The sequence below is a fragment of the Rhincodon typus genome, chromosome 19, assembly GCF_021869965.1.
Source record: "Rhincodon typus isolate 14 chromosome 19, sRhiTyp1.1, whole genome shotgun sequence".
NCBI classification, from domain to species: Eukaryota; Metazoa; Chordata; class Chondrichthyes; order Orectolobiformes; family Rhincodontidae; genus Rhincodon; species Rhincodon typus.
In genome coordinates this window covers 3,821,778-3,834,682 of record NC_063350.1, presented here as the reverse complement: position 1 = coordinate 3,834,682, position 12,905 = coordinate 3,821,778, and the positions used below count along the sequence as shown (strand labels likewise).

At 42.9% G+C, this 12,905-nt stretch overlaps 1 protein-coding gene across 1 annotated transcript in view; it reads left to right on the top strand.

The window, feature by feature from the left end:
• The window catches only part of LOC109937620 (regulating synaptic membrane exocytosis protein 4-like), a 92,170-nt gene that overhangs the window by 62,561 nt on the left and 16,704 nt on the right, over positions 1-12,905 (top strand). Inside the window, exon 3 of the mRNA XM_048608514.1 lies at positions 3,884-3,996. Coding sequence (XP_048464471.1) covers positions 3,884-3,996 — 113 coding nt within the window. The remainder of the gene's footprint in view (positions 1-3,883; positions 3,997-12,905) is intronic.

Sequence of the window (12,905 nt, the reverse complement as noted above, 5' to 3'; positions counted from 1 at the left end):
CTGGAGGCCTGGTTTTCAACCACTGATGCAATTAACAAACATGTTGAAATAGACCCCATCTACATATCACTATGGCACAAAACCGGAAATGAGACAGCTCACCATGACAGAGCGGACCATATAAATTCAGAGCTGGACAGAACAACAGTGCTTCAATGGGGGCTACACAGCACTGATGATGTCACCTAGAAGGGAGACAAAATGTTTGCATGAAAACCAGTCAACTCAGTGAACCAACCAACAACTCTAAACTGATTTCAATTGGAACACCCTTGATCTGTTACCCTCACTCAGCATAGGCCATATGCATGAACTACTCAAAACAAAACCTTAGCAAATGTTCTAGACTGTAAAATTCAGTCAAAATGATAAATGACTCATTACTGTGGCTCAGTTTGGAATTGGTTATATAATTCTGCTGAGTAAGAATTTCAAAACCAGATTGAGTGAAATTAATGCAACCTGCTGCTAATAATTAATTTCCTGCTTTACTCCAGGTCAGACTTGATGACAACAACAACTTGTCTTGATATAGCACATTTGCTGTAGTAAAACATCCGAAGGTGCTTTATAGTAGGCTATGAAAAGAGAAAATAAGGGGTTATTCAGACAGGAAACCAAGCAGCTAGACAAAGAAGTATCTCAAAGGTGAAACAGTGCTGGAGGGTTTTAGGCATTCAATTCACCTACAGATGGTCTCTCTGTTCATACCATTACCTGGCTTCAAGATGTGGGTGTGTTTCATTGTGGTAACTGTACACTGACGATTCTGCACTAGCCCATTCAGCCCCTCGAGTCTGCACTCCGAAGAGCATCCCACCCCGATCCAGATCCCCACCTTATCTCCGTAACCCTGTATTCCCAATGGCTAATCACCCATCCCAGCCTGCATATCCCTGGACACTATGGGCAATTTAGTATGGCCACATCTTTGGACTGTGGAGGAAACCAGAGCACCTGGAGGAAACCCACACAGACACAGGGAGAACATACACGTTCCACACAGACAGCAAATCAAGGGTAGAACCGAACCCAAGTCCCCGGCGCTGTGAGGCAGTAATGCTAACCGCTGAGCTCCTATGTTGATAAGTAATTAATGGACAAGTAGTTCATTAAAACATCTGCATGGCGACAAGTGCTAAAGTGTGATAATGATATTGATTGATTGATTGATTGGCACATGTACCGAAGTGCAGTGAAAAGCTTTGTTTACGAGCAGTACACGCAGATCATAACAAGCAAGGATGTACGGATCAGAGGTTGTAAAAAGACTTAAAGACATACAGGTTACATTACACACTCTGTGCATTAGGTGAGATCAACATTAGTAAGATCAGCATTGTTTAAGGCTAGAGAGTCCATTCATCAGTCTAATAATGGCCAGGAAGAAGCTGTTCCTGAACCTGATTGTGCGTGTGTTCAGGCTTCTGTATATTCTGCCTGATGGAAGAGGTTGTAGGAGATCATTACCGGGGTGTGATGGGTCATTGATGATGTTGGCCGCCTTTTGCAGCAGCAAGTAAATGGAGTAAAGTGTAAATAGAGTCCACGTATGGAAGGTCAGCTTTTGTGATGGCCTGGGCTGTGCACACCACCTTCTTACAGTCCTGGGCAGAGCAGTTGCCATACCAGGCGATTATGCACCTGGACAGTATGCTTTCAGTGGTGCATCTGTAGAAATTGGTGAGGGACCTTATAGACATGTCAAATTTCCTGAGCTGCCTGAAGAAGAAGAGGCATTGTTGTGCCTTCTTGACTGTCACACCTATGTGGGAAGTCCAGGGCTGGTCGTCAGTTATCATTGCTCCAAGGAACTTGATGCTCTGTACTCTCTCAACCTCAGTTCCGTTGGTGTAGATGGGGGCGTGTTCTCCTCCCTTCTTTCTGAAGTCGATGATCAGTTCTTTAGTTTTGTCCATGTTAAGAGACAGATTGTTTTCATTGCACCACATCACCGAGCCCTCTGTCTCCCTTCTGTATTTTGACTTGTCATTTTTAGATATCCGTCCCACTGCGGTGGTGTTGTCAGCGAACCTGTAGATGGCATTCGTTAGGAATTTGGCAACACAGTCGTAGGTGTACAGGGAGTACAGTAGGGGGCTGAGGACGCATCCTTGGTGGGGGGTCCAGTGTTGAGTGTTATTGTGGAGGAGGTGCAGTTAACTATCCTCACTGATTGTGGCCTGTGGGTCAGAAAGCTGAGGATCCAGTTACAGAGGGCGGAGCCAAGACCAAGATCACACAGTTTTGAGATCAGTCGGGAGGGAATAATGGTGTTGAAGGCAGAATTCTAGTCAACGAGCAGGAGTCTGATGTAGGTGTCTTTGTTGTATAGATGTTCCAGGGATGAGTACAGGGCTAGGGATATGGCATCCTCTGTGGATCTGTTTTGTCGGTAGGTAAACAGTAGGGGATCGTGGCAGGTTGGGAGACTGGAGTTGATGTGGGCCATGACTAGCCTCTCGAAGCACTTCATGATTATTGAGGTCAGAGCCAGATACTAAAAGAAACCAAATAATTACTTAACAGTTACAGAACAGTAATTTTAAAAATGAAGAAAATAATAAAATTATTCACAGTTATGAAGATAAGAAGATAAACAATTACAAATGCAAAATGCATGTCTCCTTAACCCACAGAATAAAAATGAAAGGTCGATTGCTTCTTAGATTTTGTATTAAAGTCTATGTTGTCAGATTGAGTTAATTATATTCTCAATCAGTTGCAATTATTTATCAATCTTATAAAGTAGGGGGTTGACCTGTCTCATAGCGTATTCGTTCTCTGTATGATTTGTATCATGGGGCTTTTCTCCTTAATTTCATCACTCCATTTACTTTTTTCTGATTGAGGCAAGAGATGGTGGAAGTGGGAAGCAGGATTCGATGGTGTTCCAGCAAAATCTAGATAGCAGTTCTTTGTTTTTCAGCAAGGGATTACATTGTTTGTGGCAGAGTAGATTTGGTACATAAATAAAAACTGAAAGAACTGTGGATGCTGGAAATCAGACATAGAAACAGAAATTGCTGGAAAAGCTCAGCAGGTCTGGCAGCATTTGTGGAGAGAAATCAGAGTTAACGTTTTGGGTCCAGTGACCCTTCCTCAGAACTAGATTTGGTCCATGTTACCTAGGATCAGTTCCAGTGCTCATTTCTAAATGTTTTTGAGCTTGTTAACATGTTCATTGGAAAAGTTCAGCATTCTGAATCAGTGCCATATATTTGACAATGAATATTACATATCTATCAAACACCATAAATAGGTCTATTTGAGAGATGTTGCAGTGTTTGAGATGATTTGCCATGTTGTCGTAATGCCATCCACCAGCGTTGACAATGTGATGCTGGAGGTTGTTGATATCTTTATATATCTGGGCACTGCAATCACCAGCAAGCTGCCACTTGAGACTGAAATCAGCACACATTGCAAAAGTTACAGCCGCTATATTCCAAGCTGAGTAACAAAGTGTGGAACAACAACAGTCTGACTAAGAGCACCAAACTGCCAAGCCTGCATCCTAAGCACAGTCCTCTATAATAGTGAGGTAGATGAAGGAAGTGAGCAAGGTATCAGGATGGTGGACAAGTTAGCATTTGGTATTTTGTAACAACAAGCTTATTTCTGGTGACCTTATTCACAATAAGTGTTCTCAAGTTAAAAGCAATTGTGTGTGTGACTGAAATTCATAAAGGTCTTGACTTTCCTTATCAGTAGCGGAGAGAGTCATGATCAGAAGAGTTAGCGAAGATGATGTTGCGAATCATTATGTGTACTGCTTAATGGCATGGCCCATGCCTAGACTTGGTCGAACACAATACAAGGATTATGTTGCAACCCTACACGTGTTGCCATACAAATAACTGTAGTGTTCTTTTGTCTTCAGCTTGAACTATAGTGGAGTTTGCCTGGCATCTGATGGGCTCTTCAGGGATTTCCTGGATGGAATAGGTCCTGCACAGTTTGTGGGTCGTCAGACACTGGCCACACCATCGATGGGTAAGACACTCTGACACCTCATTAATTATAACTTCAACATTGACCCAGTGTGATTTTGTGAGCCACATGAGAGAGACATTAAGAGTATGGTCATCCTGACCACATGATCAGGGGCACTCAACCTGCTGAACTCAGCAGCTCATTACATATTCACTGCCAGCTTTCCTGGATCCCATCTACAACTCTTCAACTCACCCCGGGAGCATGTTTTCAATCTGCTTATGAGGTCCTCTGTCCCCAATCCACAACAGGACGCACAAAGTTACCCACCCACTGTGAAAAGGGGGTAAAATGGAACTTTGTTCATGTGGTATATTCCTTGATATCAGCTTCTGTAGGACTTTCAACCACACATAATGGAGGATTAACATCATGTGCAATATGTTTGAGACTGTGAAAGAGAGAGTGAGTGACAAAGTGAGAAAAAATTAATAGTTCAAGACGTAGAGAGTGAGACAGCAAAAGTGAGAAAGAGACAGACCATTAAACATTGGGAAGAAAGAGTATGAGGGAAGAGATAAAGATGAGTCTTTTTTATGTCATTGCTGTGTCATGCCACAGAAATGTTCCAACACTTTCCCCGCAAAAAAATTGCATTTCCTTATCGCCTGTTCTCTCCACACAATATCTCAATGCATTTAGTAACCAATGAATTGCTTTCAGTTGTCTATTGTGGAAAATCACAGCTGTCAAATGTGCATGGCAAGATCCCAGAAATATTGAGATAAGTGTATTAATTTACTTTTTTGTACAGCAATCCCATGTATCTTATAGAGGATAGCTTCCCCTATATATATAATAGTATACAATCACAGCAGCTGTGAATATTAGCATTTGTGTATATTACAGAGAATAGTAGCTTCATTTTTAGATTGTAGAGAGTAGCAGCCTTTGTGCATCATCTAGGGAATTGCAGTCTCTGCATGTTAGAGGATAGCAGGCTGTATGTACACTGTAGATGATGGCAGTGAGAGGAAGGGTCACTGGACCTGAAATGTTAACTCTGATATTTTCTTCACAGATGCTGCTAGACCTGCTGAGCTTTTCCAGCAACTTCTGTTTTTGTAGTCAATAGCAGTCCCTGTCTATATTTTAGAGATTAGCAGTAACTGTCTGTATTATGGAGAACAACAGCCCAGATGTATATCCAGTGAATGTCAGCTTTGTCTATACTCAGATGGATAGCAGTCCTCGTGTATGTTACTGAGAATAGCAACCGCTGCGTATATCATAGAGAATAGCAGTCTCAGTGTATACTGAGATGAATAGCTTTCCATGTTTATGTTATTGGGAAAACCAGCCACTCTAAATATTGTAGAGAACAGCAGACCCATGTGCATCTTAATGAAGAATTAAAAAGAAGCCTATGATCTAAATGCTGAGAGATTGCAGAACTCTGAGATACAGAGGGACGTAAGTGTCCCAGTGCATCAATCATAAAAAGGCTAGTATGTAATTAGGAAAGCCTATAGAATGTGATCATTTTTTGGGAAAGTAATTGAATATAAACATTGGGAGGCTATGCTTTGGTTTTATAGGGCTATGGTGAGATGGCAACTGAGTACAGTATTGGTCACTTTATTTAAGGAAGAATGTAAATGCGTTGGAAGTAGTTCAGAGACTAACACCTGGAATGGGTTGTCTTACAACAAAAGGTTGGAGAGTCTTGATTTGTGTCCACTGCAGTCTGGAAGAGTAAGAGGTGACGATTGAAACGTACAAGATCCTGAGAGTTCTTGACAGGGTGGATGTGGAGTGGATGTTTCTTCTCATTGGAGAATCTATAACTAGGGAGTCACTGTTTAAGAATAAAGGGGGCTTCCATTTTAGACAAAGTTGAAGTGAATTTTATTTGCTTGGAAGATCATAGATTTTTGGGTCTCCTTTTCCAAAATGTCTGTGAAAGAAGAGTTTTTGAAAATCTTTAAGGCAGAGTAAGAAAAGGGGTAAAGGTTTATCTGGAGTATTGTGGAATCCCCACAGTGCAGAAAGAGGCCATTTGGCCAATCAGGTCCATTCTAACCTTCTGAAGAGCATCCCACTCAGACCCACCTGCCTAAACCTGCATTTTCCATGGTTAATTCACCTAGGCTGTACATCCCTGGATAATTTAGCATGGCCAATCCACCTAAGCTGTGCATCTTTCGACTGTGGAAGAAAAATGGAGCACCTGGAGGAAACCCACACAAACGAAAGGATAACGTGCAAACTCCACACAAATAATCTCCCAGAGCTGGAATCAGACCTGAGCCTCTGACATTGTGAGGCAGCAGTGCTAACCACTGAGCCACCGTACCGCCCCAGTAGGTGGGAACGTAGATTTGAGGTTACAATCTGAACAGCAATGATCTTATAACGTTGTGGAGCATACTGGAGAGTTCACATTTATCATTTATTCATTCATGGATGAGGGTATCACTGGCTGGGCCCAGCATATATTGCCCATCCCTAGTTGCCCCTTGAGAAAAGTGGTGCTGAGCTGCCTTCTTGAACCACTGCAGTCCATGTGCTGAGGGTTGACCCACAATGTTATTAGGGAAGGAATTCCAGTATTTTGACCCAGCGACACTGTAGGAATAGCGATATATTTCTAAGTCAGGATGGTGAGTGGCTTGGAGGGAACTTGTAGGGGGTGATGTTCCCATGTATCTGTTGCCCTTGTCCTACCCCTTTAAATAGAAGTGATCATGGGTTTGGAAGGTGCTCTCTAAGGAGCCTTGCTCAATTTCTGCAGCTGATCTTGTAAGTGGTAACACATTGCTGCGACTGAATATTGGTGATGGAGGGATTGAATGTAAGTGGATGTGGTGCCAATCAATCATGATCTAGGCATGATGGGCTGAATGGCCTCCTTCTGTACAGTAACAATTCCGTGATTCAAATGCGTTGCTTTGTCCTGGATGGTGTCGAGCTTCTTGAGTGTTGTTGGAGCTGCATGCATCCAAGCAAGTGGGGAGTATTCCATCACACTTCTGACATGTGCCTTGTAGGTGGTGGACAGGCTTTGGGGAGTCAGGAGGTGAATTACTTGCAGTATTCCTAAGGCTTCGACCTGCTCTTGTAGCCACTGTATTTATGGGCTAGTCCAGCTGAGTTTTGGTCAATGATAGCCCATAGGATGTTATAGTGGGAGATTCCGTGATGGTAACACCATTGAATATCAATGGTTGAAGTTTGATTCTGTCATGATGGAGATGGTCATTGCCTGGCATTTCTATGGCACTTTCCATTCACTGCCCAAGCCTGGGAATTGTCCAGGTCTTGCCTAATTTGGGCATGGATTGCTTCAGTGTCGAGGGAGTTGTGGATGGTGCTGAACATTGTGCAATCATCAGTGAACATCCCCACTTCTGACCTTACGCTGAAAGGAAGGTCATTGATGAAGCTGCTGAAGATGGTTAGGCCTAGGGCACTACCCTGAGGAACTCTGGTGGAGTTATCCTGCAGCTGATATGACTGATCTCCAGAAATCACAACCAGCTTCGTGTGTGCCAGGTATGACCCCAACCAACAGAGAGTTTTCACCCTGGTTCTCACAGTTTTGCTAAGGATCTTTGATGCCACAACCAGTCGAATTAAGCCTTGATATCAAGGGCTGTCACTCTCACCTCACCTCTGGAATTCAGCTCTTTTGTCCATGTTTGAACTGAGGCTGTAATGAGGTCAGGAGCTGAGTGGTCCTGGCGGAACCCAAACTGGGCGTCACTGAGCAGGTTATTGCTGAGCAGGTGCTGCTTGATAGCACTGTTACTGACACCTTCCATCACTTTAATGATGATTGAGAGGAGACTGATGGGGCAGTAATTGGCCGGGTTGGATTTGTCCTGCTTTTTATGTATAGAACATACTTGGGCAATTTTCCACATTGTCAGGTAGATACCTGGGTTGTAGCTGTACTGGAACAGCTTGCTGGGGGACCAGCAAGTTCTGAAGCACAAGTCTTCAGTGCTATTGCTGGAATGTTGTCAGGGCCCATAGCCTTTGCAGTATCCAGTGCCTCCAACCATTTCTTGATATCATATGGAGTGAATCAAATTGGCTGAAGACTGGTATCTGTAATGCTGGGGACCACTGGAGGAGGCCGAGATGGATCATCCACTGGGCACTTCTGGCTGAAGATTGCTGTAAGTTCTTCAGCCTTATCTTTTCCACTGGTGAGTTGGGCTCTCCCATCAATTAGGATGGGAATGTTTTTGGAGCCTCCTCTTCCAGTGAAGTTGTTTAATTGTCCAACATTATTCATAGATGTGACAGGACTGCAGAGCTTAGATCTGATCCATTGGTTGTGGAATAATTTAGCTCTATCAATTATTTGCTGCTAATGAAGTTTGATATGCAAGTAGTCCTTTTTTGTAGCTTCACCATGTTGACACCTAATCTTCAGGTATGCCTGGTGCTGCTCCTGGCATACCCTCCTGCACTCTCCTTTGAACCAGGGTTGATCCCCTGGCTTGATGGTAATGGTTGAGTGGGGGATATGCTGGGCCATGAGGTTGTAGATTGTGTTGGAGTACAATTCTGTTGCTGTTGAAGACTGGTCTTGAGTTGATAGATCTATTCAATATCTATCCCATTCAGTATGGTGGTCGTGCCACATGACACGATGACGGGTATTCTCAAAATGAAGATGGAACTTTGCTTTGTTGATAGACACATCTGTAAAGGGCAGCTTGGTAAAGATGAGGTTTTCCCTTTGTGTTGGTTCCTTCACCACCTGCCACAGACCCAGTCTAGTGGCAATGTCCATTAGGTCTCGTGCATTTTGTTCAGTATTGGTGCTACTGAGCTCCTATTGGTGTTTGACATTGAAGTCCCACACTCAGAGGATATTCTGGAGGAGTGCTGATTCATCAGCCTAGGGAACATGGTATGTGGCAATCAGCAGGAGGTTTCCATGTTTGACCTGATGCCATGAGACTTCATAGGGTCCAGCGTCAATGTTGAGGACCCCCAGGGCAACAACCTCCCATTTGTATACCACTGTGCTGTCACCTTTGCTTCTAAGGCAGGACATACCCAATGATAGTGATAGTGCCTTCTAGGTCATTATTGAGTGTGAGGTGTGAATCCTTGAGTATAACTATCTCAGGATGTTATTGATTAGACTGTGAGACAGCTCTCCCAGTTTTGGCACAAACCCCTAGTCATTAGTAATGAGGACCTTGCAGATCAACAGGGCTGATTTTGTCACTGTCTTTCCTCAGGTTAATAATAGGTGGTCACTCCTGTTCCATTCCCTTTATGAGCTTTCGTTGTGGTTTGATACAACTAAGAGATTTCCTCAGCCATTTCAGAGGGTGGTAAAGAGTCAGCCACATTGCTGTGGGTCTGGAGTCACATCTCGGTCAGACCAGGTAAGGAGGGCAGTTTCCTTCTCAAACAGGCATTAGTGAACCAGATGGTTTTTACAATAATTGAAAATGGTTATACGGTAAATCATTAAACTTTTTAGGTCATTTTAAAAAAAGATACAAATTTCACTATCTGCCATGGTGAGATTCAGACCTGTGTCTATGAATTACAAGTCCAATGACAGCACATTAAATCCAGACCACAGACGATATTCTCCAACTTGTTACGATTCCCGATGGAATACCTTAAACTGTTAAGCTCCTGAGCAAGGAGAGATATACTGTTTCCCCTTCTTCATTCACCCACCCCTCTGTTGGTTGCACTTCCTTTGTGAATGCTTTTCTGCCAGAGCCCAGTGAAATTATCTTCAAAAGGAACTTTCTTGAGTTAACAAAGAGTAGGTTTACTAATGATTAAAAGTGAGAAGAATTACTATTGCAATACACAGGGTGCGCAGATTAGAAATTTAAAAAAAGGATCACTCTCTGAGTTGTTTGCAAAGAGTGGACTGTTGAACATTGTAGCTATTGCAGTGGAAATTACTTACTGCATTATCATTGGTTGTGAAAAACTCCATTTTTGAGGTTCTGGGTTTTGTAGGCTGATTGAAGTTCCTTTGTCTTGATTCCGTTCTCAAAAAATCTTGTTTGTAGTGCTTAGTGTGAGAGGTTGCATTTATCTGCAATGCAGGGGTGACTAGAAAATAATTCTTCAACTGTAATCTTCATTTCGTACTGATGTATAAGCCCAAAGCTGGTGCACCCAAAACATTCAGTCTAATGTGTACACTGCTAAAGCTGAAACTGACCTTTTAATCTAATACCTGTGCTTTCTTCAAAGAACAAAACACAACGTCTACAACTTGGAACATATTCTGAAGTGGCTTGCTGTTGAACAGAGGATTGTCAGCTTTTTGTTAACTTTGTAGCCACAAGAGATCACAGTCCAGTCTGTTTGAACATTCTTTGACTGCTTTAAGTGTTATACCCTAACAGTTCCATGCAGAATTTTTGCCAGACAGCCTGTCATTTCATCCCTACAGATACTATGTCTCTGTAGCAGTCCTTGTTTAACAATGCGCTTTGGAATTAAGGCTTAAAACTGCTGTAGTATTTTGGAATCCTGACCTGTTGTCACAACAAATGTGTAGAACCACAGGAGTTGGGGAGATACTAAACCAGTATTTTGCATTAGTGTTTACTGTGGAGCAGGATATGGAAGATAGAGAACATGGTGAAATAAATAGCAACATCTTGAAAAATGTCCATATTACAGAGGAGGAGGTGCTGGACATTTTAAAATGCATAAAGGTAGATGAAACCCTGGGACCTGATCAAGCATACCCTAGAACTCTTTGGGAAGCTAGGGAAGAGATTGCTGGGCCCCTGGCTGAGAAATTTGTATCATCGATAGCCACAGGTGAGGTCCCAAAAGACTGGAGGTTGGCTAACGTGGTGCCACTACTTAAGAACAGTGGTAAGGAAAAGCCAGGGAACTATAAACCGGTGAGCCTGACATCGGTGGTGGGGAAGTTGTTGGAGGGAATCTGGAGGGACAGGATTTACATGTATTTGGAAAGGCAAGGACTGATTAGGGATCGTCATGGCTTTGTATTTGGGAAATCGTGTTTCACTAACCTGATTGAATTTTTTGAAGAAGTAGCAAGGAGGTCTGATGAGGGCAGAGTGGTGGATGTGATCTATATGGACTTCAATAAGGCATTCGACAAGTTTCCTCATGGTTGTCTGATTAGTGAGGTTAGATCCCATGGAATGTAGGGAGAACTAGCCATTTGGATACAGAGGATTGAGAGGTAGAAGACAGAGGAAGGTGGTAGAGGATTAGTTTTCAGACTGGAGGCCTGTGACCAGCAGTGTGTCACAGGGATCAGTGCTGGGTCCACTGCTTTTTGCCATTTATATAAATGGTTTGGATGTGAACATAGGAGGTATGGTTAGTAAGTTTGCAGGTGATACCAAAATTGGAGAGTAGAATGAGACCTTGATCAGATGGGCCAAGGAGTTTAATTTAGATAAATGTGAGGTGCTGCATTTTGGAAAGGCATATCAGGGCAGGACTTATACACTTAATGGTAAGGTCCTGGGCAGTGTTGCTGAACAAAGAGAACTTAGAGTTGGTTCATTGGTCCTTGAAAGTGGAGTTGCAGGTAGATAGAATAGTGAAGAAGGTGTTTGGTATACTTTCCTCTATTGCCAGTGCATCGAGTACAGGAGTTGGGAGGTCATGTTGCGGCTGTGCAGGACATTGGTTAGGCAACTTTTGGAATACTGTGTGCAGTTCTGGTCTCCGTGCTATAGGAAGGATGTTGTGAAACTTGAAAGGGTTCAGAAGAGATTTCCAAGGATGTTACCAGGGTTGGAGGGTTTGAGCTATAGGGAGAGACTGAATAGGCTGGGGCTATTTTCCCTGGAGCGTTGGAGGCTGAAGGATGCCCTTATAGAGGTTTATAAAATCATGACTGACATGAATTGAGTGAATAGCCAAGGTCTTTTCTTGAGGGTGGGGAAGTCTAAAACTAGAGGGTGTAGGTTTAAAGTGGGAGGGAAAAGATTTAAAAGGGACCTGAGGGGCAACTTTTTCATGCAGAGGGTGGTGTATGTATGGAACAAGCTGCCAGGCGAAATGGTGGAGGCTGATTAAATTACAACACTTAAAAGGCATCTGGATGGGTGTGTAAATAGGAAGCGTTTAGACGGATATGGGCCAAATGCTGGCAAATGGGACGACATTGATTTAGGGTATCTGAACAGAACGGACAAATTGGACCGAAGGGTCTGTTTCCATGCTGTACGTCTCTATGACTCTAAATGCCACTTTGCCATTGTCTCGTCTAGTGGCTCTTGTTCATGTGTTTACACATATATTATAAAGAATAGCAGTCTTTGTGTACATTGTAGAGGATAGCAGCTCTAGTATGTATTATAGGGAATGGCAATGTCTATGTTTAATATATATTACGTGCCACCAAGAAGGACAAGGGCAGTACATACATAGAACGCCACCACCTGCAGGTTCCTCTCTAAACAACACACCGTCCTGGCTTGGAAATATATTATTATTCCTTCCCTGATGCTGGGTTAAATTCTGGAAATTCCCTCCTAACTGTCGGTGTCCCTACACCCTGAAGGACAACAGCGGTTCAAGTAGGCAGCTTACCATCACTTCTCCAAGGCAAATAGCAATTAACAATAAATACTGGCTCAGTCAGAAACGCTCACATCCTGCGAGTGAAAAAAACTCCTTTATATTGTTTCGAGAATAACAAATCTTTGTACTTATTACAGAGAATGGTAGCTTCTGTATATATTGCAGAGAATAGCACACCCTGTGTACATTATGGAGAATAGCAACTGCAGTGTATATAACTGAAAATAGCAATCTCTGTCTGAACAGTAGGCAATAGCAGCCTTGTGTATATTGTACAAAAATCAGCTCCTATGTATATTGTAAGGAACAGCAGTTCCCTGTGTATATTATAGAGAATAGCAGCCCCTGTGTATATGATAGAGAATAACAGTTCCCTGTGTATATTGTAA